General features: G+C 55.9%; 7 protein-coding genes across 7 annotated transcripts; all 7 read right to left on the bottom strand.

The window, feature by feature from the left end:
• Positions 1-1,007: 1,007 nt before the first annotated feature.
• On the bottom strand, positions 1,008-1,430 carry LOC131904815 (interferon alpha-1-like). The gene has a single exon (XM_059255834.1). It carries the CDS (start codon positions 1,428-1,430, stop codon positions 1,008-1,010), a length of 423 nt encoding a protein of 140 aa, XP_059111817.1.
• A 3,752-nt stretch (positions 1,431-5,182) lies between these two features.
• Positions 5,183-5,605, bottom strand: LOC131904813 (interferon alpha-1-like). Its single transcript, XM_059255833.1, has one exon. It carries the CDS (start codon positions 5,603-5,605, stop codon positions 5,183-5,185), a length of 423 nt encoding a protein of 140 aa, XP_059111816.1.
• A 3,703-nt stretch (positions 5,606-9,308) lies between these two features.
• On the bottom strand, positions 9,309-9,731 carry LOC131904812 (interferon alpha-1-like). The gene has a single exon (XM_059255832.1). The coding sequence runs from the start codon at positions 9,729-9,731 to the stop codon at positions 9,309-9,311; it is 423 nt and encodes a 140-aa protein (XP_059111815.1).
• A 3,709-nt stretch (positions 9,732-13,440) lies between these two features.
• LOC131904811 (interferon alpha-1-like) lies at positions 13,441-13,863 on the bottom strand. The gene has a single exon (XM_059255831.1). It carries the CDS (start codon positions 13,861-13,863, stop codon positions 13,441-13,443), a length of 423 nt encoding a protein of 140 aa, XP_059111814.1.
• Positions 13,864-17,545: 3,682 nt separating this feature from the next.
• Positions 17,546-17,968, bottom strand: LOC131904810 (interferon alpha-1-like). Its single transcript, XM_059255830.1, has one exon. It carries the CDS (start codon positions 17,966-17,968, stop codon positions 17,546-17,548), a length of 423 nt encoding a protein of 140 aa, XP_059111813.1.
• Positions 17,969-21,651: 3,683 nt separating this feature from the next.
• Positions 21,652-22,074, bottom strand: LOC131904809 (interferon alpha-1-like). Its single transcript, XM_059255829.1, has one exon. The coding sequence runs from the start codon at positions 22,072-22,074 to the stop codon at positions 21,652-21,654; it is 423 nt and encodes a 140-aa protein (XP_059111812.1).
• Positions 22,075-25,753: 3,679 nt separating this feature from the next.
• Positions 25,754-26,176, bottom strand: LOC131904808 (interferon alpha-1-like). Its single transcript, XM_059255828.1, has one exon. The coding sequence runs from the start codon at positions 26,174-26,176 to the stop codon at positions 25,754-25,756; it is 423 nt and encodes a 140-aa protein (XP_059111811.1).
• Positions 26,177-26,493: the final 317 nt, after the last annotated feature.

Genomic DNA, 26,493 nt, shown 5'->3' with positions numbered 1-26,493 from the left:
ACACACACACACACAGAGTCCTGCACTCATCAGCCTAGATCCCTTCCTGAGTCTGTCTGCTGCAGTGCTTCTTGAAAGTCGCCTAGAGTCTGTGAACTTCAATAGCTGACATCTTCTGTGAGTCTCATTCTCCATACCAGGCCCATATTGCTATTTGACGCACCTGTGTGTCTCCACAGGATAAAGGGAAGGGAAAGCACAAGAGACATGTCTGAGCAAGCTGGCAAGCAGCAGGGCCACAAAGAGGGTGACCAGGAAGGGTCTCCTCAGTGTTCCTACACTTGCCTCCTCCTGCCTCTGGTCACCCAGTGGCTAGCTTTGGGCTGATAAGCCCAAGGCACTGCTGTCCTGTGAGAACAGAAGCAGGCTGAGCGAACAGGGCAGAGTCCTTGTGTGTCTCCTGGAGTATTAGGACGGTCTAGTCACCCGGTCCCAGTGCACCACCCCAGGTGAATCGCTGGACCCTTACTCCTCCTAGAGTGATGGCCACCCATCTTGACAACACCAAGGACACAGTTGGCGTCTCCTGTCTTGGAAGGCACAGAGACGCGCAACGCCCAGGTCTTGCACGAGGGCCATGCTGGCAGCATTCATCCAGGGGCTTTGCAATCCCTCTCCCTAGGGCCCTTTCAGTGAGCAAAGAGGAGGCAGCCTTCTGCCTCCAGACTCCAGAGTCTTGAGTTCCTAGCTAACAGAAGGAAGCCAGGACCCGCTCAGCTTCAATCCATGCTGCCACGTGGAAAAATCTTTCCCACCCGTGGCTGGTGCCCGACCCCAACCAGGAATGGAAACCGATCGAGAAGATTTGGAATCATAGCTTTATTAGGAAACAGATGTGATATGGCACACCCAGCCCTTCAAGTCTCCCATTCGTAGAGCGTGATGTTCGTCGGGATGCTTCCAAGAAATGGATGCTCGTGTCCTCCTTTTCCATTCGGACCCCTTTCATCCGGTTCCGGAGTCGACTGTGTTTTCCGACTTGAGGACTTGAGGCCCTGAGCATGCTGTCACCTGAGCAGCGGGGATTCCTCCATGGACCTTCTTCTCTTCTTGGGGCTTCTCTCTGCAGGCACTGGGAATGTTGAAAGGGCCACTTGCATTTCCGCTCTGACGATCTCCCAGGAGCAAGGGCTATATCCCTTTCCCTCGAGATAGCGGGAGATGCCCAAAAAGTAGGTGCGGATGGCCATGGCCAAAGGAGGCGCACAGGACGGGCTTGGCTCTGCTGCTCTCCCCTCCAGCGCTTCCAGGCCACTCAACAGACTAGTGACAAGTTGCCCAAGCGGCCTCTCTGCCCAGGCATCTCTGCTGGCCTCTGTCCCGAAGAGCTGGAGGAGCTGCCTGAGCATCTCCGAGTGGCAACAGGTGGCATCTTCTTTCTGCTTCCCTTGGGTGATCCGCCCTTTCTTCCAGGGACATCTGAAATCCATTCTGTCCTGCAGGCACTGGTGGCCCGGCAGGCTTTTCAGCTGCCCTAACAACCTGGCGCTTTCCCTGCTCTGCAGGTGCAGTCTCCAAGATGCACCCCTGTCAAGTGAGCAGGCTGTGCTGCAGCCCAGCATCACTCCCAGGAGGAGGGGAAGCCCAGGCACCATGCCCAAGCGTAACGATTCCGGATCTGGCCGACAGGGGGCGCGCGCGTAAAGCAAGGCTGCAGACCCATTGGGCACGGAGTTTTGGTTTCTACTTTAATAGTGCAGGCTGAAGGCTCCAGCATTGTTTGGGCTCTGGCTGAGCAGGCTCGTCCATTCGCCCGAAATCGAGCGCCACACAGGAGCCCGATCGACCGCCGGCCTCGTCCTGCCTGAGTTCTTTGGGTTCGGCACACGGGGGCCTGGAATCCAAGCCCACACGGACTCGCTTGGACAGAGGACTCATTGCGGGCCAAATGTGGAGGCTCCAATCCCAGGGAGCCCCACTTTGTTTGGTTATGCTTTCCTCTGGTCTCAAGCTCCCCGCGAGTGGTGTGTTTGGGACTTGGTAGCCTTCCTGCTCTCCCGCAGGAGCTGGGAACCTGGGGAACCCGGAAGTGAGGGGTGGGAAAGAGGAGAGCTCTGCCCGGGAAGGAAGAGGGTCCCAAAGAGGGCACGGGTCAGGGCTTGCCCCACGCGTGCTCCCGAACCAGCCAGCGCTGACTTCAGCCCAGAGGGACTTGAAGCAGGAGGATCGCGCTCCCTCTGGGCAGCTCTCTGCCTCCTTTTGCTTGAACCACACACTCAGCCCAATGCAATGGCATTTCCTGTCCTCAGATAGACAGCCCCTTGCTCTGCCCCAGTGTGCTTTCTTGAAGTGACAAATCTCTGGCACTCCTCAGATCCACTGACCCTCTGGACGGAAACACAAGTTTGAACACCCCTCCTAGTGACTCCAGCCGCCCCGCCCCGGCCCGGACCTCCCCCACCCGGATTATGATGATGTCCTCTTCTTCTCAGCCTGCTTGCAGAAATTCTTTCACTGGGTGTCTAGGGAGTACTAGGGATTGTCGGTTTCTCTATTTATTTTATTTTATTTTATTTTATTTTATTTTATTTTATTTTATTTTATTTTATTTTATTTTATTTTATTTTATTTTATTTTATTTTATATATTTTTCTATCGTTCCTGGCTATATGGACCTCTCCCTCATTCTCTCTTGAAACGTTTAGTCAGATCTCTCCTGTCTTTAGCTGAATGGTCCTAAAGCATTGGCATTGGGCTCCTCTTGCAGGCCTGAGGCTCCAAGAGCTTCTCTGCTGTGTCAGTGGGTGGAGCCTGGTGACTCTGATGGAGTTTTGTGGGAAACAGTGCAGGGCAACCTGAAACAACTGTTTGCCCAGCAGGCTTTCAGGAGTTCCCAGGGCCTCCTTTGCCCTTCTTCACCCCAGCAGCAGTGGTCCCAGAGGGAGGTCCTCTGTCCCTCTGCCGCTGACCCTTCTTCACTCACAAGGACATGGGACCCCAGGAGTCAGTCAGCCCCGCTCAGTTCAGCTGCCTTCTCCTCTTCCCCAGGCAACTTCATGACTCCCGGGCAGATCCAAGGACACTCTGATCCCAAGAAGCTGACCTCAGGCACAACAGCAGCACCTGCACAGGTGGTTTTCAGGAAGATTGAGAGTGGGGAAAGCACCAATGTCTCTCAACTCCCAAAAACTCCAAACAGCGAACAGGAATGGGAAAGGGACGTGCAACCCGGGAACTGACACCACCTTGGAAGTTGAATGAAGTACTGGGGGACCACAGGCACTGGGAAGTTCCAGAAGCCACCTGCTGGGTATCCACAGCATCTCTTGCACCAGGCTGCCTCTCCAGGAAAAGGCCCAGGCCGGGAGCCACAGTGCTCACAGCTCATGTGCTGCCTCTATCTGGCTGTGCTGCTTGGTGTAGTCTGAGCTTCTTGTGGGGATGCCTCCATTTTTCAATAGCCCGGGGTGCTCCTTCCAGTGGGACAGGGGTGGCCTGTGGGGCACCTGAGCTCTTGGGCTTCTCAGTGGGTTCTCAGTCATCAGATGATCATTTTGGCCAGGGAAGACCTGGGTCTGCATGAGGCATGGCTCTCTTCTCTTGGGATGGCCTAGAATGGGACCTTTGGACAAGAGGAAGGCCAGGCTCTACAAGACCCCTCACGAGGGGCTCCTAGGAAAGTCCTGTGAGCAGACTTCCCAGGGATGTGTTTGCAACTCAGTCTTGAGCCCAGTGTCCTGTCTGGGAATTCTGCTTCTTGTGGGGAATGGATCAGTAAGGGGAGGCTGGGAGGTGAATGTGCCCTGGCAGTGGAGAAGGCAGCTGGGGACAGAGGATAGGAGACCAGAAGTCAGCCTTCACTTCTCGGTGGCTCTTAGTGGGCATCAGCAGCAGAACCCAGAACTCGGTACCCTGAGGAGAGCCCGAGGAGTGTGGCAGGAACCTTGCTATTGCACCTTGCCGACTCGAAGCATCCCAGCCCTGGCTTTAGAGAGAAGGAGTCTATGAAGAAGGCAGGGCTGCCTGGCCGGCCAGTGTGGTGTCTGGGTCACTGTGGTGCCCTGCAAGGACTTACATGATCAGGCCTCCCCCACCTCCTGAGGCCTTTGGGCCAGCTTGTCTATGGGTGGCCTTGCCTCATAGCCACCAAACACACACAAACACACAGACACACAAACACACAAACACACAAACGCACACACGCACACACGCACACACACACACACACACACACACACACACACACACACAGAGTCCTGCACTCATCAGCCTAGATCCCTTCCTGAGTCTGTCTGCTGCAGTGCTTCTTGAAAGTCGCCTAGAGTCTGTGAACTTCAATAGCTGACATCTTCTGTGAGTCTCATTCTCCATACCAGGCCCATATTGCTATTTGACGCACCTGTGTGTCTCCACAGGATAAAGGGAAGGGAAAGCACAAGAGACATGTCTGAGCAAGCTGGCAAGCAGCAGGGCCACAAAGAGGGTGACCAGGAAGGGTCTCCTCAGTGTTCCTACACTTGCCTCCTCCTGCCTCTGGTCACCCAGTGGCTAGCTTTGGGCTGATAAGCCCAAGGCACTGCTGTCCTGTGAGAACAGAAGCAGGCTGAGCGAACAGGGCAGAGTCTTGTGTGTCTCCTGGAGTATTAGGACGGTCTAGTCACCCGGTCCCAGTGCACCACCCCAGGTGAATCGCTGGACCCTTACTCCTCCTCGAGTGATGGCCACCCATCTTGCCAACACCAGGGACACAGTTGGCGTCTCCTGTCTTGGAAGGCACAGAGACGCGCAACGCCCAGGTCTTGCACGAGGGCCATGCTGGCAGCATTCATCCAGGGGCTTTGCAATCCCTCTCCCTAGGGCCCTTTCAGTGAGCAAAGAGGAGGCAGCCTTCTGCCTCCAGACTCCAGAGTCTTGAGTTCCTAGCTAACAGAAGGAAGCCAGGACCCGCTCAGCTTCAATCCATGCTGCCACGTGGAAAAATCTTTCCCACCCGTGGCTGGTGCCGGACCCCAACCAGGAATGGAAACCGATCGAGAAGATTTGGAATCATAGCTTTATTAGGAAACAGATGTGATATGGCACACCCAGCCCTTCAAGTCTCCCATTCGTAGAGCGTGATGTTCGTCGGGATGCTTCCAAGAAATGGATGCTCGTGTCCTCCTTTTCCATTCGGACCCCTTTCATCCGGTTCCGGAGTCGACTGTGTTTTCCGACTTGAGGACTTGAGGCTCTGAGCATGCTGTCACCTGAGCAGCGGGGATTCCTCCATGGACCTTCTTCTCTTCTTGGGGCTTCTCTCTGCAGGCACTGGGAATGTTGAAAGGGCCACTTGCATTTCCGCTCTGACGATCTCCCAGGAGCAAGGGCTATATCCCTTTCCCTCGAGATAGCGAGAGATGCCCAAAAAGTAGGTGCGGATGGCCATGGCCAAAGGAGGCGCACAGGACGGGCTTGGCTCTGCTGCTCTCCCCTCCAGCGCTTCCAGGCCACTCAACAGACTAGTGACAAGTTGCCCAAGCGGCCTCTCTGCCCAGGCATCTCTGCTGGCCTCTGTCCCGAAGAGCTGGAGGAGCTGCCTGAGCATCTCCGAGTGGCAACAGGTGGCATCTTCTTTCTGCTTCCCTTGGGTGATCCGCCCTTTCTTCCAGGGACATCTGAAATCCATTCTGTCCTGCAGGCACTGGTGGCCCGGCAGGCTTTTCAGCTGCCCTAACAACCTGGCGCTTTCCCTGCTCTGCAGGTGCAGTCTCCAAGATGCACCCCTGTCAAGTGAGCAGGCTGTGCTGCAGCCCAGCATCACTCCCAGGAGGAGGGGAAGCCCAGGCACCATGCCCAAGCGTAACGATTCCGGATCTGGCCGACAGGGGGCGCGCGCGTAAAGCAAGGCTGCAGACCCATTGGGCACGGAGTTTTGGTTTCTACTTTAATAGTGCAGGCTGAAGGCTCCAGCATTGTTTGGGCTCTGGCTGAGCGGGCTCGTCCATTCGCCCGAAATCGAGCGCCGCACAGGAGCCCGATCGACCGCCGGCCTCGTCCTGCCTGAGCTCTTTGGGTTCGGCCCACGGGCGCCTGGAATCTAAGCCCACACGATCTCGCTTGGACAGAGGACTCATTGCGGGCCAAATGTGGAGGCTCCAATCCCAGGGAGCCCCACTTTGTTTGGTTATGCTTTCCTCTGGTCTCAAGCTCCCCGCGAGTGGTGTGTTTGGGACTTGGTAGCCTTCCTGCTCTCCCGCAGGAGCTGGGAACCTGGGGAACCCGGAAGTGAGGGGTGGGAAAGAGGAGAGCTCTGCCCGGGAAGGAAGAGGGTCCCAAAGAGGGCACGGGTCAGGGCTTGCCCCACGCGTGCTCCCGAACCAGCCAGCGCTGACTTCAGCCCAGAGGGACTTGAAGCAGGAGGATCGCGCTCCCTCTGGGCAGCTCTCTGCCTCCTTTTGCTTGAACCACACACTCAGCCCAATGCATGGCATTTCCTGTCCTCAGATAGACAGCCCCTTGCTCTGCCCCAGTGTGCTTTCTTGAAGTGACAAATCTCTGGTACTCCTCAGATCCACTGACCCTCTGGAACGGAAACACAAGTTTGAACACCCCTCCTAGTGACTCCAGCCGCCCCGCCCCGGCCCGGACCTCCCCCACCCGGATTATGATGATGTCCTCTTCTTCTCAGCCTGCTTGCAGAAATTCTTTCACTGGGTGTCTAGGGAGTACTAGGGATTGTCGGGTTCTCTATTTATTTTATTTTATTTTATTTTATTTTATTTTATTTTATTTTATTTTATTTTATTTTATTTTATTTTATTTTATTTTATATATTTTTCTATCGTTCCTGGCTATATGGACCTCTCCCTCATTCTCTCTTGAAACGTTTAGTCAGATCTCTCCTGTCTTTAGCTGAATGGTCCTAAAGCATTGGCATTGGGCTCCTCTTGCAGGCCTGAGGCTCCAAGAGCTTCTCTGCTGTGTCAGTGGGTGGAGCCTGGTGACTCTGATGGAGTTTTGTGGGAAACAGTGCAGGGCAACCTGAAACAACTGTTTGCCCAGCAGGCTTTCAGGAGTTCCCAGGGCCTCCTTTGCCCTTCTTCACCCCAGCAGCAGTGGTCCCAGAGGGAGGTCCTCTGTCCCTCTGCCGCTGACCCTTCTTCACTCACAAGGACATGGGACCCCAGGAGTCAGTCAGCCCCGCTCAGCTCAGCTGCCTTCTCCTCTTCCCCAGGCAACTTCATGACTCCTGGGCAGACCCGAGGACACTCTGATCCCAAGAAGCTGACCTCAGGCACAACAGCAGCACCTGCACAGGTGGTTTTCAGGAAGATTGAGAGTGGGGAAAGCACCAATGACTCTCAACTCCCAAAAACTCCAAACAGCGAACAGGAATGGGAAAGGGACGTGCAACCCGGGAACTGACACCACCTTGGAAGTTGAATGAAGTGCTGGGGGACCACAGGCACTGGGAAGTTCCAGAAGCCACCTGCTGGGTATCCACAGCATCTCTTGCACCAGGCTGCCTCTCCAGGAAAAGGCCCAGGCCGGGAGCCACAGTGCTCACAGCTCATGTGCTGCCTCTATCTGGCTGTGCTGCTTGGTGTAGTCTGAGCTTCTTGTGGGGATGCCTCCATTTTTCAATAGCCCGGGGTGCTCCTTCCAGTGGGACAGGGGTGGCCTGTGGGGCACCTGAGCTCTTGGGCTTCTCAGTGGGTTCTCAGTCATCAGATGATCATTTTGGCCAGGGAAGACCTGGGTCTGCATGAGGCATGGCTCTCTTCTCTTGGGATGGCCTAGAATGGGACCTTTGGACAAGAGGAAGGCCAGGCTCTACAAGACCCCTCACGAGGGGCTCCTAGGAAAGTCCTGTGAGCAGACTTCCCAGGGATGTGTTTGCAACTCAGTCTTGAGCCCAGTGTCCTGTCTGGGAATTCTGCTTCTTGTGGGGAATGGATCAGTAAGGGGAGGCTGGGAGGTGAATGTGCCCTGGCAGTGGAGAAGGCAGCTGGGGACAGAGGATAGGAGACCAGAAGACAGCCTTCACTTCTCGGTGGCTCTTAGTGGGCATCAGCAGCAGAACCCAGAACTCGGTACCCTGAGGAGAGCCCGAGGAGTGTGGCAGGAACCTTGCAAGTGCACCGGGCAGACTCCAAGCACCCCAGCCCTGGCTTTAGAGAGAAGGAGTCTGTGAAGAAGGCAGGGCTGCCTGGCCGGCCAGTGTGGTGTCTGGGTCACTGTGGTGCCCTGCAAGGACTTACATGATCAGGCCTCCCCACCTCCTGGGGCCTTTGGGTCAGCTTGTCTACGGGTGGCCTTGCCTCATAGCCACCAAACACACACACATACACACACACACACACACACACACACAGGCACACGCACACAGGCACACACACACTCCTGCACTCAACAGCCTAGATTCCTTCCTGAGTCTGTCTGCTGCAGTGCTTTTTGAAAGTCGCCTAGAGTCTGTGAACTTCAATAGCTGACATCTTCTGTGAGTCTCATTCTCCATACCAGGCCCATATTGCTATTTGACGCACCTGTGTGTCTCCACAGGATAAAGGGAAGGGAAAGCACAAGAGACATGTCTGAGCAAGCTGGCAAGCAGCAGGGCCACAAAGAGGGTGACCAGGAAGGGTCTCCTCAGTGTTCCTACACTTGCCTCCTCCTGCCTCTGGTCACCCATTGGCTAGCTTTGGGCTGATAAGCCCAAGGCACTGCTGTCCTGTGAGAACAGAAGCAGGCTGAGCGAACAGGGCAGAGTCTTGTGTGTCTCCTGGAGTATTAGGACGGTCTAGTCACCCGGTCCCAGTGCACCACCCCAGGTGAATCGCTGGACCCTTACTCCTCCTAGAGTGATGGCCACCCATCTTGACAACACCAAGGACACAGTTGGCGTCTCCTGTCTTGGAAGGCACAGAGACGCGCAACGCCCAGGTCTTGCACGAGGGCCATGCTGGCAGCATTCATCCAGGGGCTTTGCAATCCCTCTCCCTAGGGCCCTTTCAGTGAGCAAAGAGGAGGCAGCCTTCTGCCTCCAGACTCCAGAGTCTTGAGTTCCTAGCTAACAGAAGGAAGCCAGGACCCGCTCAGCTTCAATCCATGCTGCCACGTGGAAAAATCTTTCCCACCCGTGGCTGGTGCCGGACCCCAACCAGGAATGGAAACCGATCGAGAAGATTTGGAATCATAGCTTTATTAGGAAACAGATGTGATATGGCACACCCAGCCCTTCAAGTCTCCCATTCGTAGAGCGTGATGTTCGTCGGGATGCTTCCAAGAAATGGATGCTCGTGTCCTCCTTTTCCATTCGGACCCCTTTCATCCGGTTCCGGAGTCGACTGTGTTTTCCGACTTGAGGACTTGAGGCCCTGAGCATGCTGTCACCTGAGCAGCGGGGATTCCTCCATGGACCTTCTTCTCTTCTTGGGGCTTCTCTCTGCAGGCACTGGGAATGTTGAAAGGGCCACTTGCATTTCCGCTCTGACGATCTCCCAGGAGCAAGGGCTATATCCCTTTCCCTCGAGATAGCGAGAGATGCCCAAAAAGTAGGTGCGGATGGCCATGGCCAAAGGAGGCGCACAGGACGGGCTTGGCTCTGCTGCTCTCCCCTCCAGCGCTTCCAGGCCACTCAACAGACTAGTGACAAGTTGCCCAAGCGGCCTCTCTGCCCAGGCATCTCTGCTGGCCTCTGTCCCGAAGAGCTGGAGGAGCTGCCTGAGCATCTCCGAGTGGCAACAGGTGGCATCTTCTTTCTGCTTCCCTTGGGTGATCCGCCCTTTCTTCCAGGGACATCTGAAATCCATTCTGTCCTGCAGGCACTGGTGGCCCGGCAGGCTTTTCAGCTGCCCTAACAACCTGGCGCTTTCCCTGCTCTGCAGGTGCAGTCTCCAAGATGCACCCCTGTCAAGTGAGCAGGCTGTGCTGCAGCCCAGCATCACTCCCAGGAGGAGGGGAAGCCCAGGCACCATGCCCAAGCGTAACGATTCCGGATCTGGCCGACAGGGGGCGCGCGCGTAAAGCAAGGCTGCAGACCCATTGGGCACGGAGTTTTGGTTTCTACTTTAATAGTGCAGGCTGAAGGCTCCAGCATGGTTTGGGCTCTGGCTGAGCGGGCTCGTCCATTCGCCCGAAATCGAGCGCCGCACAGGAGCCCGATCGACCGCCGGCCTCGTCCTGCCTGAGCTCTTTGGGTTCGGCCCACGGGCGCCTGGAATCTAAGCCCACACGATCTCGCTTGGACAGAGGACTCATTGCGGGCCAAATGTGGAGGCTCCAATCCCAGGGAGCCCCACTTTGTTTGGTTATGCTTTCCTCTGGTCTCAAGCTCCCCGCGAGTGGTGTGTTTGGGACTTGGTAGCCTTCCTGCTCTCCCGCAGGAGCTGGGAACCTGGGGAACCCGGAAGTGAGGGGTGGGAAAGAGGAGAGCTCTGCCCGGGAAGGAAGAGGGTCCCAAAGAGGGCACGGGTCAGGGCTTGCCCCACGCGTGCTCCCGAACCAGCCAGCGCTGACTTCAGCCCAGAGGGACTTGAAGCAGGAGGATCGCGCTCCCTCTGGGCAGCTCTCTGCCTCCTTTTGCTTGAACCACACACTCAGCCCAATGCAATGGCATTTCCTGTCCTCAGATAGACAGCCCCTTGCTCTGCCCCAGTGTGCTTTCTTGAAGTGACAAATCTCTGGTACTCCTCAGATCCACTGACCCTCTGGAACGGAAACACAAGTTTGAACACCCCTCCTAGTGACTCCAGCCGCCCCGCCCCGGCCCGGACCTCCCCCACCCGGATTATGATGATGTCCTCTTCTTCTCAGCCTGCTTGCAGAAATTCTTTCACTGGGTGTCTAGGGAGTACTAGGGATTGTCGGGTTCTCTATTTATTTTATTTTATTTTATTTTATTTTATTTTATTTTATTTTATTTTATTTTATTTTATTTTATTTTATTTTATTTTATTTTATATATTTTTCTATCGTTCCTGGCTATATGGACCTCTCCCTCATTCTCTCTTGAAACGTTTAGTCAGATCTCTCCTGTCTTTAGCTGAATGGTCCTAAAGCATTGGCATTGGGCTCCTCTTGCAGGCCTGAGGCTCCAAGAGCTTCTCTGCTGTGTCAGTGGGTGGAGCCTGGTGACTCTGATGGAGTTTTGTGGGAAACAGTGCAGGGCAACCTGAAACAACTGTTTGCCCAGCAGGCTTTCAGGAGTTCCCAGGGCCTCCTTTGCCCTTCTTCACCCCAGCAGCAGTGGTCCCAGAGGGAGGTCCTCTGTCCCTCTGCCGCTGACCCTTCTTCACTCACAAGGACATGGGACCCCAGGAGTCAGTCAGCCCCGCTCAGCTCAGCTGCCTTCTCCTCTTCCCCAGGCAACTTCATGACTCCCGGGCAGACCCGAGGACACTCTGATCCCAAGAAGCTGACCTCAGGCACAACAGCAGCACCTGCACAGGTGGTTTTCAGGAAGATTGAGAGTGGGGAAAGCACCAATGACTCTCAACTCCCAAAAACTCCAAACAGCGAACAGGAATGGGAAAGGGACGTGCAACCCGGGAACTGACACCACCTTGGAAGTTGAATGAAGTGCTGGGGGACCACAGGCACTGGGAAGTTCCAGAAGCCACCTGCTGGGTATCCACAGCATCTCTTGCACCAGGCTGCCTCTCCAGGAAAAGGCCCAGGCCGGGAGCCACAGTGCTCACAGCTCATGTGCTGCCTCTATCTGGCTGTGCTGCTTGGTGTAGTCTGAGCTTCTTGTGGGGATGCCTCCATTTTTCAATAGCCCGGGGTGCTCCTTCCAGTGGGACAGGGGTGGCCTGTGGGGCACCTGAGCTCTTGGGCTTCTCAGTGGGTTCTCAGTCATCAGATGATCATTTTGGCCAGGGAAGACCTGGGTCTGCATGAGGCATGGCTCTCTTCTCTTGGGATGGCCTAGAATGGGACCTTTGGACAAGAGGAAGGCCAGGCTCTACAAGACCCCTCACGAGGGGCTCCTAGGAAAGTCCTGTGAGCAGACTTCCCAGGGATGTGTTTGCAACTCAGTCTTGAGCCCAGTGTCCTGTCTGGGAATTCTGCTTCTTGTGGGGAATGGATCAGTAAGGGGAGGCTGGGAGGTGAATGTGCCCTGGCAGTGGAGAAGGCAGCTGGGGACAGAGGATAGGAGACCAGAAGACAGCCTTCACTTCTCGGTGGCTCTTAGTGGGCATCAGCAGCAGAACCCAGAACTCGGTACCCTGAGGAGAGCCCGAGGAGTGTGGCAGGAACCTTGCAAGTGCACCGGGCAGACTCCAAGCACCCCAGCCCTGGCTTTAGAGAGAAGGAGTCTGTGAAGAAGGCAGGGCTGCCTGGCCGGCCAGTGTGGTGTCTGGGTCACTGTGGTGCCCTGCAAGGACTTACATGATCAGGCCTCCCCACCTCCTGGGGCCTTTGGGTCAGCTTGTCTACGGGTGGCCTTGCCTCATAGCCACCAAACACACACACATACACACACACACACACACACACACACAGGCACACGCACACAGGCACACACACACTCCTGCACTCAACAGCCTAGATTCCTTCCTGAGTCTGTCTGCTGCAGTGCTTTTTGAAAGTCGCCTAGAGTCTGTGAACTTCAATAGCTGACATCTTCTGTGAGTCTCATTCTCCATACCAGGCCCATATTGCTATTTGACGCACCTGTGTGTCTCCACAGGATAAAGGGAAGGGAAAGCACAAGAGACATGTCTGAGCAAGCTGGCAAGCAGCAGGGCCACAAAGAGGGTGACCAGAAAGGGTCTCCTCAGTGTTCCTACACTTGCCTCCTCCTGCCTCTGGTCACCCATTGGCTAGCTTTGGGCTGATAAGCCCAAGGCACTGCTGTCCTGTGAGAACAGAAGCAGGCTGAGCGAACAGGGCAGAGTCTTGTGTGTCTCCTGGAGTATTAGGACGGTCTAGTCACCCGGTCCCAGTGCACCACCCCAGGTGAATCGCTGGACCCTTACTCCTCCTAGAGTGATGGCCACCCATCTTGACAACACCAAGGACACAGTTGGCGTCTCCTGTCTTGGAAGGCACAGAGACGCGCAACGCCCAGGTCTTGCACGAGGGCCATGCTGGCAGCATTCATCCAGGGGCTTTGCAATCCCTCTCCCTAGGGCCCTTTCAGTGAGCAAAGAGGAGGCAGCCTTCTGCCTCCAGACTCCAGAGTCTTGAGTTCCTAGCTAACAGAAGGAAGCCAGGACCCGCTCAGCTTCAATCCATGCTGCCACGTGGAAAAATCTTTCCCACCCGTGGCTGGTGCCGGACCCCAACCAGGAATGGAAACCGATCGAGAAGATTTGGAATCATAGCTTTATTAGGAAACAGATGTGATATGGCACACCCAGCCCTTCAAGTCTCCCATTCGTAGAGCGTGATGTTCGTCGGGATGCTTCCAAGAAATGGATGCTCGTGTCCTCCTTTTCCATTCGGACCCCTTTCATCCGGTTCCGGAGTCGACTGTGTTTTCCGACTTGAGGACTTGAGGCCCTGAGCATGCTGTCACCTGAGCAGCGGGGATTCCTCCATGGACCTTCTTCTCTTCTTGGGGCTTCTCTCTGCAGGCACTGGGAATGTTGAAAGGGCCACTTGCATTTCCGCTCTGACGATCTCCCAGGAGCAAGGGCTATATCCCTTTCCCTCGAGATAGCGAGAGATGCCCAAAAAGTAGGTGCGGATGGCCATGGCCAAAGGAGGCGCACAGGACGGGCTTGGCTCTGCTGCTCTCCCCTCCAGCGCTTCCAGGCCACTCAACAGACTAGTGACAAGTTGCCCAAGCGGCCTCTCTGCCCAGGCATCTCTGCTGGCCTCTGTCCCGAAGAGCTGGAGGAGCTGCCTGAGCATCTCCGAGTGGCAACAGGTGGCATCTTCTTTCTGCTTCCCTTGGGTGATCCGCCCTTTCTTCCAGGGACATCTGAAATCCATTCTGTCCTGCAGGCACTGGTGGCCCGGCAGGCTTTTCAGCTGCCCTAACAACCTGGCGCTTTCCCTGCTCTGCAGGTGCAGTCTCCAAGATGCACCCCTGTCAAGTGAGCAGGCTGTGCTGCAGCCCAGCATCACTCCCAGGAGGAGGGGAAGCCCAGGCACCATGCCCAAGCGTAACGATTCCGGATCTGGCCGACAGGGGGCGCGCGCGTAAAGCAAGGCTGCAGACCCATTGGGCACGGAGTTTTGGTTTCTACTTTAATAGTGCAGGCTGAAGGCTCCAGCATTGTTTGGGCTCTGGCTGAGCGGGCTCGTCCATTCGCCCGAAATCGAGCGCCGCACAGGAGCCCGATCGACCGCCGGCCTCGTCCTGCCTGAGCTCTTTGGGTTCGGCCCACGGGCGCCTGGAATCTAAGCCCACACGATCTCGCTTGGACAGAGGACTCATTGCGGGCCAAATGTGGAGGCTCCAATCCCAGGGAGCCCCACTTTGTTTGGTTATGCTTTCCTCTGGTCTCAAGCTCCCCGCGAGTGGTGTGTTTGGGACTTGGTAGCCTTCCTGCTCTCCCGCAGGAGCTGGGAACCTGGGGAACCCGGAAGTGAGGGGTGGGAAAGAGGAGAGCTCTGCCCGGGAAGGAAGAGGGTCCCAAAGAGGGCACGGGTCAGGGCTTGCCCCACGCGTGCTCCCGAACCAGCCAGCGCTGACTTCAGCCCAGAGGGACTTGAAGCAGGAGGATCGCGCTCCCTCTGGGCAGCTCTCTGCCTCCTTTTGCTTGAACCACACACTCAGCCCAATGCAATGGCATTTCCTGTCCTCAGATAGACAGCCCCTTGCTCTGCCCCAGTGTGCTTTCTTGAAGTGACAAATCTCTGGTACTCCTCAGATCCACTGACCCTCTGGAACGGAAACACAAGTTTGAACACCCCTCCTAGTGACTCCAGCCGCCCCGCCCCGGCCCGGACCTCCCCCACCCGGATTATGATGATGTCCTCTTCTTCTCAGCCTGCTTGCAGAAATTCTTTCACTGGGTGTCTAGGGAGTACTAGGGATTGTCGGGTTCTCTATTTATTTTATTTTATTTTATTTTATTTTATTTTATTTTATTTTATTTTATATATTTTTCTATCGTTCCTGGCTATATGGACCTCTCCCTCATTCTCTCTTGAAACGTTTAGTCAGATCTCTCCTGTCTTTAGCTGAATGGTCCTAAAGCATTGGCATTGGGCTCCTCTTGCAGGCCTGAGGCTCCAAGAGCTTCTCTGCTGTGTCAGTGGGTGGAGCCTGGTGACTCTGATGGAGTTTTGTGGGAAACAGTGCAGGGCAACCTGAAACAACTGTTTGCCCAGCAGGCTTTCAGGAGTTCCCAGGGCCTCCTTTGCCCTTCTTCACCCCAGCAGCAGTGGTCCCAGAGGGAGGTCCTCTGTCCCTCTGCCGCTGACCCTTCTTCACTCACAAGGACATGGGACCCCAGGAGTCAGTCAGCCCCGCTCAGCTCAGCTGCCTTCTCCTCTTCCCCAGGCAACTTCATGACTCCTGGGCAGATCCAAGGACACTCTGATCCCAAGAAGCTGACCTCAGGCACAACAGCAGCACCTGCACAGGTGGTTTTCAGGAAGATTGAGAGTGGGGAAAGCACCAATGACTCTCAACTCCCAAAAACTCCAAACAGCGAACAGGAATGGGAAAGGGACGTGCAACCCGGGAACTGACACCACCTTGGAAGTTGAATGAAGTGCTGGGGGACCACAGGCACTGGGAAGTTCCAGAAGCCACCTGCTGGGTATCCACAGCATCTCTTGCACCAGGCTGCCTCTCCAGGAAAAGGCCCAGGCCGGGAGCCACAGTGCTCACAGCTCATGTGCTGCCTCTATCTGGCTGTGCTGCTTGGTGTAGTCTGAGCTTCTTGTGGGGATGCCTCCATTTTTCAATAGCCCGGGGTGCTCCTTCCAGTGGGACAGGGGTGGCCTGTGGGGCACCTGAGCTCTTGGGCTTCTCAGTGGGTTCTCAGTCATCAGATGATCATTTTGGCCAGGGAAGACCTGGGTCTGCATGAGGCATGGCTCTCTTCTCTTGGGATGGCCTAGAATGGGACCTTTGGACAAGAGGAAGGCCAGGCTCTACAAGACCCCTCACGAGGGGCTCCTAGGAAAGTCCTGTGAGCAGACTTCCCAGGGATGTGTTTGCAACTCAGTCTTGAGCCCAGTGTCCTGTCTGGGAATTCTGCTTCTTGTGGGGAATGGATCAGTAAGGGGAGGCTGGGAGGTGAATGTGCCCTGGCAGTGGAGAAGGCAGCTGGGGACAGAGGATAGGAGACCAGAAGTCAGCCTTCACTTCTCGGTGGCTCTTAGTGGGCATCAGCAGCAGAACCCAGAACTCGGTACCCTGAGGAGAGCCCGAGGAGTGTGGCAGGAACCTTGCAAGTGCACCGGGCAGACTCCAAGCACCCCAGCCCTGGCTTTAGAGAGAAGGAGTCTGTGAAGAAGGCAGGGCTGCCTGGCCGGCCAGTGTGGTGTCTGGGTCACTGTGGTGCCCTGCAAGGACTTACATGATCAGGCCTCCCCACCTCCTGGGGCCTTTGGGTCAGCTTGTCTACGGGTGGCCTTGCCTCATAGCCACCAAACACACACACACACACACACACACACACACACACACACACACACACAGGCACACGCACACAGGCACACACACACTCCTGCACATAACAGCCTAGATTCCTTCCTGAGTCTGTCTGCTGCAGTGCTTCTTGAAAGTCGCCTAGAGTCTGTGAACTTCAATAGCTGACATCTTCTGTGAGTCTCATTCTCCATACCAGGCCCATATTGCTATTTGACGCACCTGTGTGTCTCCACAGGATAAAGGGAAGGGAAAGCACAAGAGACATGTCTGAGCAAGCTGGCAAGCAGCAGGGCCACAAAGAGGGTGACCAGGAAGGGTCTCCTCAGTGTTCCTACACTTGCCTCCTCCTGCCTCTGGTCACCCAGTGGCTAGCTTTGGGCTGATAAGCCCAAGGCACTGCTGTCCTGTGAGAACAGAAGCAGGCTGAGCGAACAGGGCAGAGTCTTGTGTGTCTCCTGGAGTATTAGGACGGTCTAGTCACCCGGTCCCAGTGCACCACCCCAGGTGAATCGCTGGACCCTTACTCCTCCTAGAGTGATGGCCACCCATCTTGACAACACCAAGGACACAGTTGGCGTCTCCTGTCTTGGAAGGCACAGAGACGCGCAACGCCCAGGTCTTGCACGAGGGCCATGCTGGCAGCATTCATCCAGGGGCTTTGCAATCCCTCTCCCTAGGGCCCTTTCAGTGAGCAAAGAGGAGGCAGCCTTCTGCCTCCAGACTCCAGAGTCTTGAGTTCCTAGCTAACAGAAGGAAGCCAGGACCCGCTCAGCTTCAATCCATGCTGCCACGTGGAAAAATCTTTCCCACCCGTGGCTGGTGCCGGACCCCAACCAGGAATGGAAACCGATCGAGAAGATTTGGAATCATAGCTTTATTAGGAAACAGATGTGATATGGCACACCCAGCCCTTCAAGTCTCCCATTCGTAGAGCGTGATGTTCGTCGGGATGCTTCCAAGAAATGGATGCTCGTGTCCTCCTTTTCCATTCGGACCCCTTTCATCCGGTTCCGGAGTCGACTGTGTTTTCCGACTTGAGGACTTGAGGCCCTGAGCATGCTGTCACCTGAGCAGCGGGGATTCCTCCATGGACCTTCTTCTCTTCTTGGGGCTTCTCTCTGCAGGCACTGGGAATGTTGAAAGGGCCACTTGCATTTCCGCTCTGACGATCTCCCAGGAGCAAGGGCTATATCCCTTTCCCTCGAGATAGCGAGAGATGCCCAAAAAGTAGGTGCGGATGGCCATGGCCAAAGGAGGCACACAGGACGGGCTTGGCTCTGCTGCTCTCCCCTCCAGCGCTTCCAGGCCACTCAACAGACTAGTGACAAGTTGCCCAAGCGGCCTCTCTGCCCAGGCATCTCTGCTGGCCTCTGTCCCGAAGAGCTGGAGGAGCTGCCTGAGCATCTCCGAGTGGCAACAGGTGGCATCTTCTTTCTGCTTCCCTTGGGTGATCCGCCCTTTCTTCCAGGGACATCTGAAATCCATTCTGTCCTGCAGGCACTGGTGGCCCGGCAGGCTTTTCAGCTGCCCTAACAACCTGGCGCTTTCCCTGCTCTGCAGGTGCAGTCTCCAAGATGCACCCCTGTCAAGTGAGCAGGCTGTGCTGCAGCCCAGCATCACTCCCAGGAGGAGGGGAAGCCCAGGCACCATGCCCAAGCGTAACGATTCCGGATCTGGCCGACAGGGGGCGCGCGCGTAAAGCAAGGCTGCAGACCCATTGGGCACGGAGTTTTGGTTTCTACTTTAATAGTGCAGGCTGAAGGCTCCAGCATTGTTTGGGCTCTGGCTGAGCGGGCTCGTCCATTCGCCCGAAATCGAGCGCCGCACAGGAGCCCGATCGACCGCCGGCCTCGTCCTGCCTGAGCTCTTTGGGTTCGGCCCACGGGCGCCTGGAATCTAAGCCCACACGATCTCGCTTGGACAGAGGACTCATTGCGGGCCAAATGTGGAGGCTCCAATCCCAGGGAGCCCCACTTTGTTTGGTTATGCTTTCCTCTGGTCTCAAGCTCCCCGCGAGTGGTGTGTTTGGGACTTGGTAGCCTTCCTGCTCTCCCGCAGGAGCTGGGAACCTGGGGAACCCGGAAGTGAGGGGTGGGAAAGAGGAGAGCTCTGCCCGGGAAGGAAGAGGGTCCCAAAGAGGGCACGGGTCAGGGCTTGCCCCACGCGTGCTCCCGAACCAGCCAGCGCTGACTTCAGCCCAGAGGGACTTGAAGCAGGAGGATCGCGCTCCCTCTGGGCAGCTCTCTGCCTCCTTTTGCTTGAACCACACACTCAGCCCAATGCAATGGCATTTCCTGTCCTCAGATAGACAGCCCCTTGCTCTGCCCCAGTGTGCTTTCTTGAAGTGACAAATCTCTGGTACTCCTCAGATCCACTGACCCTCTGGAACGGAAACACAAGTTTGAACACCCCTCCTAGTGACTCCAGCCGCCCCGCCCCGGCCCGGACCTCCCCCACCCGGATTATGATGATGTCCTCTTCTTCTCAGCCTGCTTGCAGAAATTCTTTCACTGGGTGTCTAGGGAGTACTAGGGATTGTCGGGTTCTCTATTTATTTTATTTTATTTTATTTTATTTTATTTTATTTTATTTTATTTTATTTTATATATTTTTCTATCGTTCCTGGCTATATGGACCTCTCCCTCATTCTCTCTTGAAACGTTTAGTCAGATCTCTCCTGTCTTTAGCTGAATGGTCCTAAAGCATTGGCATTGGGCTCCTCTTGCAGGCCTGAGGCTCCAAGAGCTTCTCTGCTGTGTCAGTGGGTGGAGCCTGGTGACTCTGATGGAGTTTTGTGGGAAACAATGCAGGGCAACCTGAAACAACTGTTTGCCCAGCAGGCTTTCAGGAGTTCCCAGGGCCTCCTTTGCCCTTCTTCACCCCAGCAGCAGTGGTCCCAGAGGGAGGTCCTCTGTCCCTCTGCCGCTGACCCTTCTTCACTCACAAGGACATGGGACCCCAGGAGTCAGTCAGCCCCGCTCAGCTCAGCTGCCTTCTCCTCTTCCCCAGGCAACTTCATGACTCCCGGGCAGACCCGAGGACACTCTGATCCCAAGAAGCTGACCTCAGGCACAACAGCAGCACCTGCACAGGTGGTTTTCAGGAAGATTGAGAGTGGGGAAAGCACCAATGTCTCTCAACTCCCAAAAACTCCAAACAGCGAACAGGAATGGGAAAGGGACGTGCAACCCGGGAACTGACACCACCTTGGAAGTTGAATGAAGTACTGGGGGACCACAGGCACTGGGAAGTTCCAGAAGCCACCTGCTGGGTATCCACAGCATCTCTTGCACCAGGCTGCCTCTCCAGGAAAAGGCCCAGGCCGGGAGCCACAGTGCTCACAGCTCATGTGCTGCCTCTATCTGGCTGTGCTGCTTGGTGTAGTCTGAGCTTCTTGTGGGGATGCCTCCATTTTTCAATAGCCCGGGGTGCTCCTTCCAGTGGGACAGGGGTGGCCTGTGGGGCACCTGAGCTCTTGGGCTTCTCAGTGGGTTCTCAGTCATCAGATGATCATTTTGGCCAGGGAAGACCTGGGTCTGCATGAGGCATGGCTCTCTTCTCTTGGGATGGCCTAGAATGGGACCTTTGGACAAGAGGAAGGCCAGGCTCTACAAGACCCCTCACGAGGGGCTCCTAGGAAAGTCCTGTGAGCAGACTTCCCAGGGATGTGTTTGCAACTCAGTCTTGAGCCCAGTGTCCTGTCTGGGAATTCTGCTTCTTGTGGGGAATGGATCAGTAAGGGGAGGCTGGGAGGTGAATGTGCCCTGGCAGTGGAGAAGGCAGCTGGGGACAGAGGATAGGAGACCAGAAGACAGCCTTCACTTCTCGGTGGCTCTTAGTGGGCATCAGCAGCAGAACCCAGAACTCGGTACCCTGAGGAGAGCCCGAGGAGTGTGGCAGGAACCTTGCAAGTGCACCGGGCAGACTCCAAGCACCCCAGCCCTGGCTTTAGAGAGAAGGAGTCTGTGAAGAAGGCAGGGCTGCCTGGCCGGCCAGTGTGGTGTCTGGGTCACTGTGGTGCCCTGCAAGGACTTACATGATCAGGCCTCCCCACCTCCTGGGGCCTTTGGGTCAGCTTGTCTACGGGTGGCCTTGCCTCATAGCCACCAAACACACACACACACACACACACACACACACACACACACACACAGGCACACGCACACAGGCACACACACACTCCTGCACTCAACAGCCTAGATTCCTTCCTGAGTCTGTCTGCTGCAGTGCTTCTTGAAAGTCGCCTAGAGTCTGTGAACTTCAATAGCTGACATCTTCTGTGAGTCTCATTCTCCATACCAGGCCCATATTGCTATTTGACGCACCTGTGTGTCTCCACAGGATAAAGGGAAGGGAAAGCACAAGAGACATGTCTGAGCAAGCTGGCAAGCAGCAGGGCCACAAAGAGGGTGACCAGGAAGGGTCTCCTCAGTGTTCCTACACTTGCCTCCTCCTGCCTCTGGTCACCCAGTGGCTAGCTTTGGGCTGATAAGCCCAAGGCACTGCTGTCCTGTGAGAACAGAAGCAGGCTGAGCGAACAGGGCAGAGTCTTGTGTGTCTCCTGGAGTATTAGGACGGTCTAGTCACCCGGTCCCAGTGCACCACCCCAGGTGAATCGCTGGACCCTTACTCCTCCTAGAGTGATGGCCACCCATCTTGACAACACCAAGGACACAGTTGGCGTCTCCTGTCTTGGAAGGCACAGAGACGCGCAACGCCCAGGTCTTGCACGAGGGCCATGCTGGCAGCATTCATCCAGGGGCTTTGCAATCCCTCTCCCTAGGGCCCTTTCAGTGAGCAAAGAGGAGGCAGCCTTCTGCCTCCAGACTCCAGAGTCTTGAGTTCCTAGCTAACAGAAGGAAGCCAGGACCCGCTCAGCTTCAATCCATGCTGCCACGTGGAAAAATCTTTCCCACCCGTGGCTGGTGCCGGACCCCAACCAGGAATGGAAACCGATCGAGAAGATTTGGAATCATAGCTTTATTAGGAAACAGATGTGATATGGCACACCCAGCCCTTCAAGTCTCCCATTCGTAGAGCGTGATGTTCGTCGGGATGCTTCCAAGAAATGGATGCTCGTGTCCTCCTTTTCCATTCGGACCCCTTTCATCCGGTTCCGGAGTCGACTGTGTTTTCCGACTTGAGGACTTGAGGCCCTGAGCATGCTGTCACCTGAGCAGCGGGGATTCCTCCATGGACCTTCTTCTCTTCTTGGGGCTTCTCTCTGCAGGCACTGGGAATGTTGAAAGGGCCACTTGCATTTCCGCTCTGACGATCTCCCAGGAGCAAGGGCTATATCCCTTTCCCTCGAGATAGCGAGAGATGCCCAAAAAGTAGGTGCGGATGGCCATGGCCAAAGGAGGCGCACAGGACGGGCTTGGCTCTGCTGCTCTCCCCTCCAGCGCTTCCAGGCCACTCAACAGACTAGTGACAAGTTGCCCAAGCGGCCTCTCTGCCCAGGCATCTCTGCTGGCCTCTGTCCCGAAGAGCTGGAGGAGCTGCCTGAGCATCTCCGAGTGGCAACAGGTGGCATCTTCTTTCTGCTTCCCTTGGGTGATCCGCCCTTTCTTCCAGGGACATCTGAAATCCATTCTGTCCTGCAGGCACTGGTGGCCCGGCAGGCTTTTCAGCTGCCCTAACAACCTGGCGCTTTCCCTGCTCTGCAGGTGCAGTCTCCAAGATGCACCCCTGTCAAGTGAGCAGGCTGTGCTGCAGCCCAGCATCACTCCCAGGAGGAGGGGAAGCCCAGGCACCATGCCCAAGCGTAACGATTCCGGATCTGGCCGACAGGGGGCGCGCGCGTAAAGCAAGGCTGCAGACCCATTGGGCACGGAGTTTTGGTTTCTACTTTAATAGTGCAGGCTGAAGGCTCCAGCATTGTTTGGGCTCTGGCTGAGCGGGCTCGTCCATTCGCCCGAAATCGAGCGCCGCACAGGAGCCCGATCGACCGCCGGCCTCGTCCTGCCTGAGCTCTTTGGGTTCGGCCCACGGGCGCCTGGAATCTAAGCCCACACGATCTCGCTTGGACAGAGGACTCATTGCGGGCCAAATGTGGAGGCTCCAATCCCAGGGAGCCCCACTTTGTTTGGTTATGCTTTCCTCTGGTCTCAAGCTCCCCGCGAGTGGTGTGTTTGGGACTTGGTAGCCTTCCTGCTCTCCCGCAGGAGCTGGGAACCTGGGGAACCCGGAAGTGAGGGGTGGGAAAGAGGAGAGCTCTGCCCGGGAAGGAAGAGGGTCCCAAAGAGGGCACGGGTCAGGGCTTGCCCCACGCGTGCTCCCGAACCAGCCAGCGCTGACTTCAGCCCAGAGGGACTTGAAGCAGGAGGATCGCGCTCCCTCTGGGCAGCTCTCTGCCTCCTTTTGCTTGAACCACACACTCAGCCCAATGCAATGGCATTTCCTGTCCTCAGATAGACAGCCCCTTGCTCTGCCCCAGTGTGCTTTCTTGAAGTGACAAATCTCTGGTACTCCTCAGATCCACTGACCCTCTGGAACGGAAACACAAGTTTGAACACCCCTCCTAGTGACTCCAGCCGCCCCGCCCCGGCCCGGACCTCCCCCACCCGGATTATGATGATGTCCTCTTCTTCTCAGCCTGCTTGCAGAAATTCTTTCACTGGGTGTCTAGGGAGTACTAGGGATTGTCGGGTTCTCTATTTATTTTATTTTATTTTATTTTATTTTATTTTATTTTATTTTATATATTTTTCTATCGTTCCTGGCTATATGGACCTCTCCCTCATTCTCTCTTGAAACGTTTAGTCAGATCTCTCCTGTCTTTAGCTGAATGGTCCTAAAGCATTGGCATTGGGCTCCTCTTGCAGGCCTGAGGCTCCAAGAGCTTCTCTGCTGTGTCAGTGGGTGGAGCCTGGTGACTCTGATGGAGTTTTGTGGGAAACAATGCAGGGCAACCTGAAACAACTGTTTGCCCAGCAGGCTTTCAGGAGTTCCCAGGGCCTCCTTTGCCCTTCTTCACCCCAGCAGCAGTGGTCCCAGAGGGAGGTCCTCTGTCCCTCTGCCGCTGACCCTTCTTCACTCACAAGGACATGGGACCCCAGGAGTCAGTCAGCCCCGCTCAGCTCAGCTGCCTTCTCCTCTTCCCCAGGCAACTTCATGACTCCCGGGCAGACCCGAGGACACTCTGATCCCAAGAAGCTGACCTCAGGCACAACAGCAGCACCTGCACAGGTGGTTTTCAGGAAGATTGAGAGTGGGGAAAGCACCAATGTCTCTCAACTCCCAAAAACTCCAAACAGCGAACAGGAATGGGAAAGGGACGTGCAACCCGGGAACTGACACCACCTTGGAAGTTGAATGAAGTACTGGGGGACCACAGGCACTGGGAAGTTCCAGAAGCCACCTGCTGGGTATCCACAGCATCTCTTGCACCAGGCTGCCTCTCCAGGAAAAGGCCCAGGCCGGGAGCCACAGTGCTCACAGCTCATGTGCTGCCTCTATCTGGCTGTGCTGCTTGGTGTAGTCTGAGCTTCTTGTGGGGATGCCTCCATTTTTCAATAGCCCGGGGTGCTCCTTCCAGTGGGACAGGGGTGGCCTGTGGGGCACCTGAGCTCTTGGGCTTCTCAGTGGGTTCTCAGTCATCAGATGATCATTTTGGCCAGGGAAGACCTGGGTCTGCATGAGGCATGGCTCTCTTCTCTTGGGATGGCCTAGAATGGGACCTTTGGACAAGAGGAAGGCCAGGCTCTACAAGACCCCTCACGAGGGGCTCCTAGGAAAGTCCTGTGAGCAGACTTCCCAGGGATGTGTTTGCAACTCAGTCTTGAGCCCAGTGTCCTGTCTGGGAATTCTGCTTCTTGTGGGGAATGGATCAGTAAGGGGAGGCTGGGATGTGAATGTGCCCTGGCAGTGGAGAAGGCAGCTGGGGACAGAGGATAGGAGACCAGAAGTCAGCCTTCACTTCTCGGTGGCTCTTAGTGGGCATCAGCAGCAGAACCCAGAACTCGGTACCCTGAGGAGAGCCCGAGGAGTGTGGCAGGAACCTTGCAAGTGCACCGGGCAGACTCCAAGCACCCCAGCCCTGGCTTTAGAGAGAAGGAGTCTGTGAAGAAGGCAGGGCTGCCTGGCCGGCCAGTGTGGTGTCTGGGTCACTGTGGTGCCCTGCAAGGACTTACATGATCAGGCCTCCCCACCTCCTGGGGCCTTTGGGTCAGCTTGTCTATGGGTGGCCTTGCCTCATAGCCACCAAACACACACACACACACACACACACACACACACACACACACACACACACAGGCACACGCACACAGGCACACACACACTCCTGCACATAACAGCCTAGATTCCTTCCTGAGTCTGTCTGCTGCAGTGCTTCTTGAAAGTCGCCTAGAGTCTGTGAACTTCAATAGCTGACATCTTCTGTGAGTCTCATTCTCCATACCAGGCCCATATTGCTATTTGACGCACCTGTGTGTCTCCACAGGATAAAGGGAAGGGAAAGCACAAGAGACATGTCTGAGCAAGCTGGCAAGCAGCAGGGCCACAAAGAGGGTGACCAGGAAGGGTCTCCTCAGTGTTCCTACACTTGCCTCCTCCTGCCTCTGGTCACCCAGTGGCTAGCTTTGGGCTGATAAGCCCAAGGCACTGCTGTCCTGTGAGAACAGAAGCAGGCTGAGCGAACAGGGCAGAGTCTTGTGTGTCTCCTGGAGTATTAGGACGGTCTAGTCACCCGGTCCCAGTGCACCACCCCAGGTGAATCGCTGGACCCTTACTCCTCCTCGAGTGATGGCCACCCATCTTGCCAACACCAGGGACACAGTTGGCGTCTCCTGTCTTGGAAGGCACAGAGACGCGCAACGCCCAGGTCTTGCACGAGGGCCATGCTGGCAGCATTCATCCAGGGGCTTTGCAATCCCTCTCCCTAGGGCCCTTTCAGTGAGCAAAGAGGAGGCAGCCTTCTGCCTCCAGACTCCAGAGTCTTGAGTTCCTAGCTAACAGAAGGAAGCCAGGACCCGCTCAGCTTCAATCCATGCTGCCACGTGGAAAAATCTTTCCCACCCGTGGCTGGTGCCCGACCCCAACCAGGAATGGAAACCGATCGAGAAGATTTGGAATCATAGCTTTATTAGGAAACAGATGTGATATGGCACACCCAGCCCTTCAAGTCTCCCATTCGTAGAGCGTGATGTTCGTCGGGATGCTTCCAAGAAATGGATGCTCGTGTCCTCCTTTTCCATTCGGACCCCTTTCATCCGGTTCCGGAGTCGACTGTGTTTTCCGACTTGAGGACTTGAGGCCCTGAGCATGCTGTCACCTGAGCAGCGGGGATTCCTCCATGGACCTTCTTCTCTTCTTGGGGCTTCTCTCTGCAGGCACTGGGAATGTTGAAAGGGCCACTTGCATTTCCGCTCTGACGATCTCCCAGGAGCAAGGGCTATATCCCTTTCCCTCGAGATAGCGAGAGATGCCCAAAAAGTAGGTGCGGATGGCCATGGCCAAAGGAGGCGCACAGGACGGGCTTGGCTCTGCTGCTCTCCCCTCCAGCGCTTCCAGGCCACTCAACAGACTAGTGACAAGTTGCCCAAGCGGCCTCTCTGCCCAGGCATCTCTGCTGGCCTCTGTCCCGAAGAGCTGGAGGAGCTGCCTGAGCATCTCCGAGTGGCAACAGGTGGCATCTTCTTTCTGCTTCCCTTGGGTGATCCGCCCTTTCTTCCAGGGACATCTGAAATCCATTCTGTCCTGCAGGCACTGGTGGCCCGGCAGGCTTTTCAGCTGCCCTAACAACCTGGCGCTTTCCCTGCTCTGCAGGTGCAGTCTCCAAGATGCACCCCTGTCAAGTGAGCAGGCTGTGCTGCAGCCCAGCATCACTCCCAGGAGGAGGGGAAGCCCAGGCACCATGCCCAAGCGTAACGATTCCGGATCTGGCCGACAGGGGGCGCGCGCGTAAAGCAAGGCTGCAGACCCATTGGGCACGGAGTTTTGGTTTCTACTTTAATAGTGCAGGCTGAAGGCTCCAGCATTGTTTGGGCTCTGGCTGAGCGGGCTCGTCC

The sequence above is a fragment of the Peromyscus eremicus genome, chromosome 2 (assembly GCF_949786415.1).
Source record: "Peromyscus eremicus chromosome 2, PerEre_H2_v1, whole genome shotgun sequence".
In the NCBI taxonomy this organism is placed as follows: domain Eukaryota; kingdom Metazoa; phylum Chordata; class Mammalia; order Rodentia; family Cricetidae; genus Peromyscus; species Peromyscus eremicus.
This window is presented reverse-complemented; position numbering and strand designations above follow the sequence as displayed.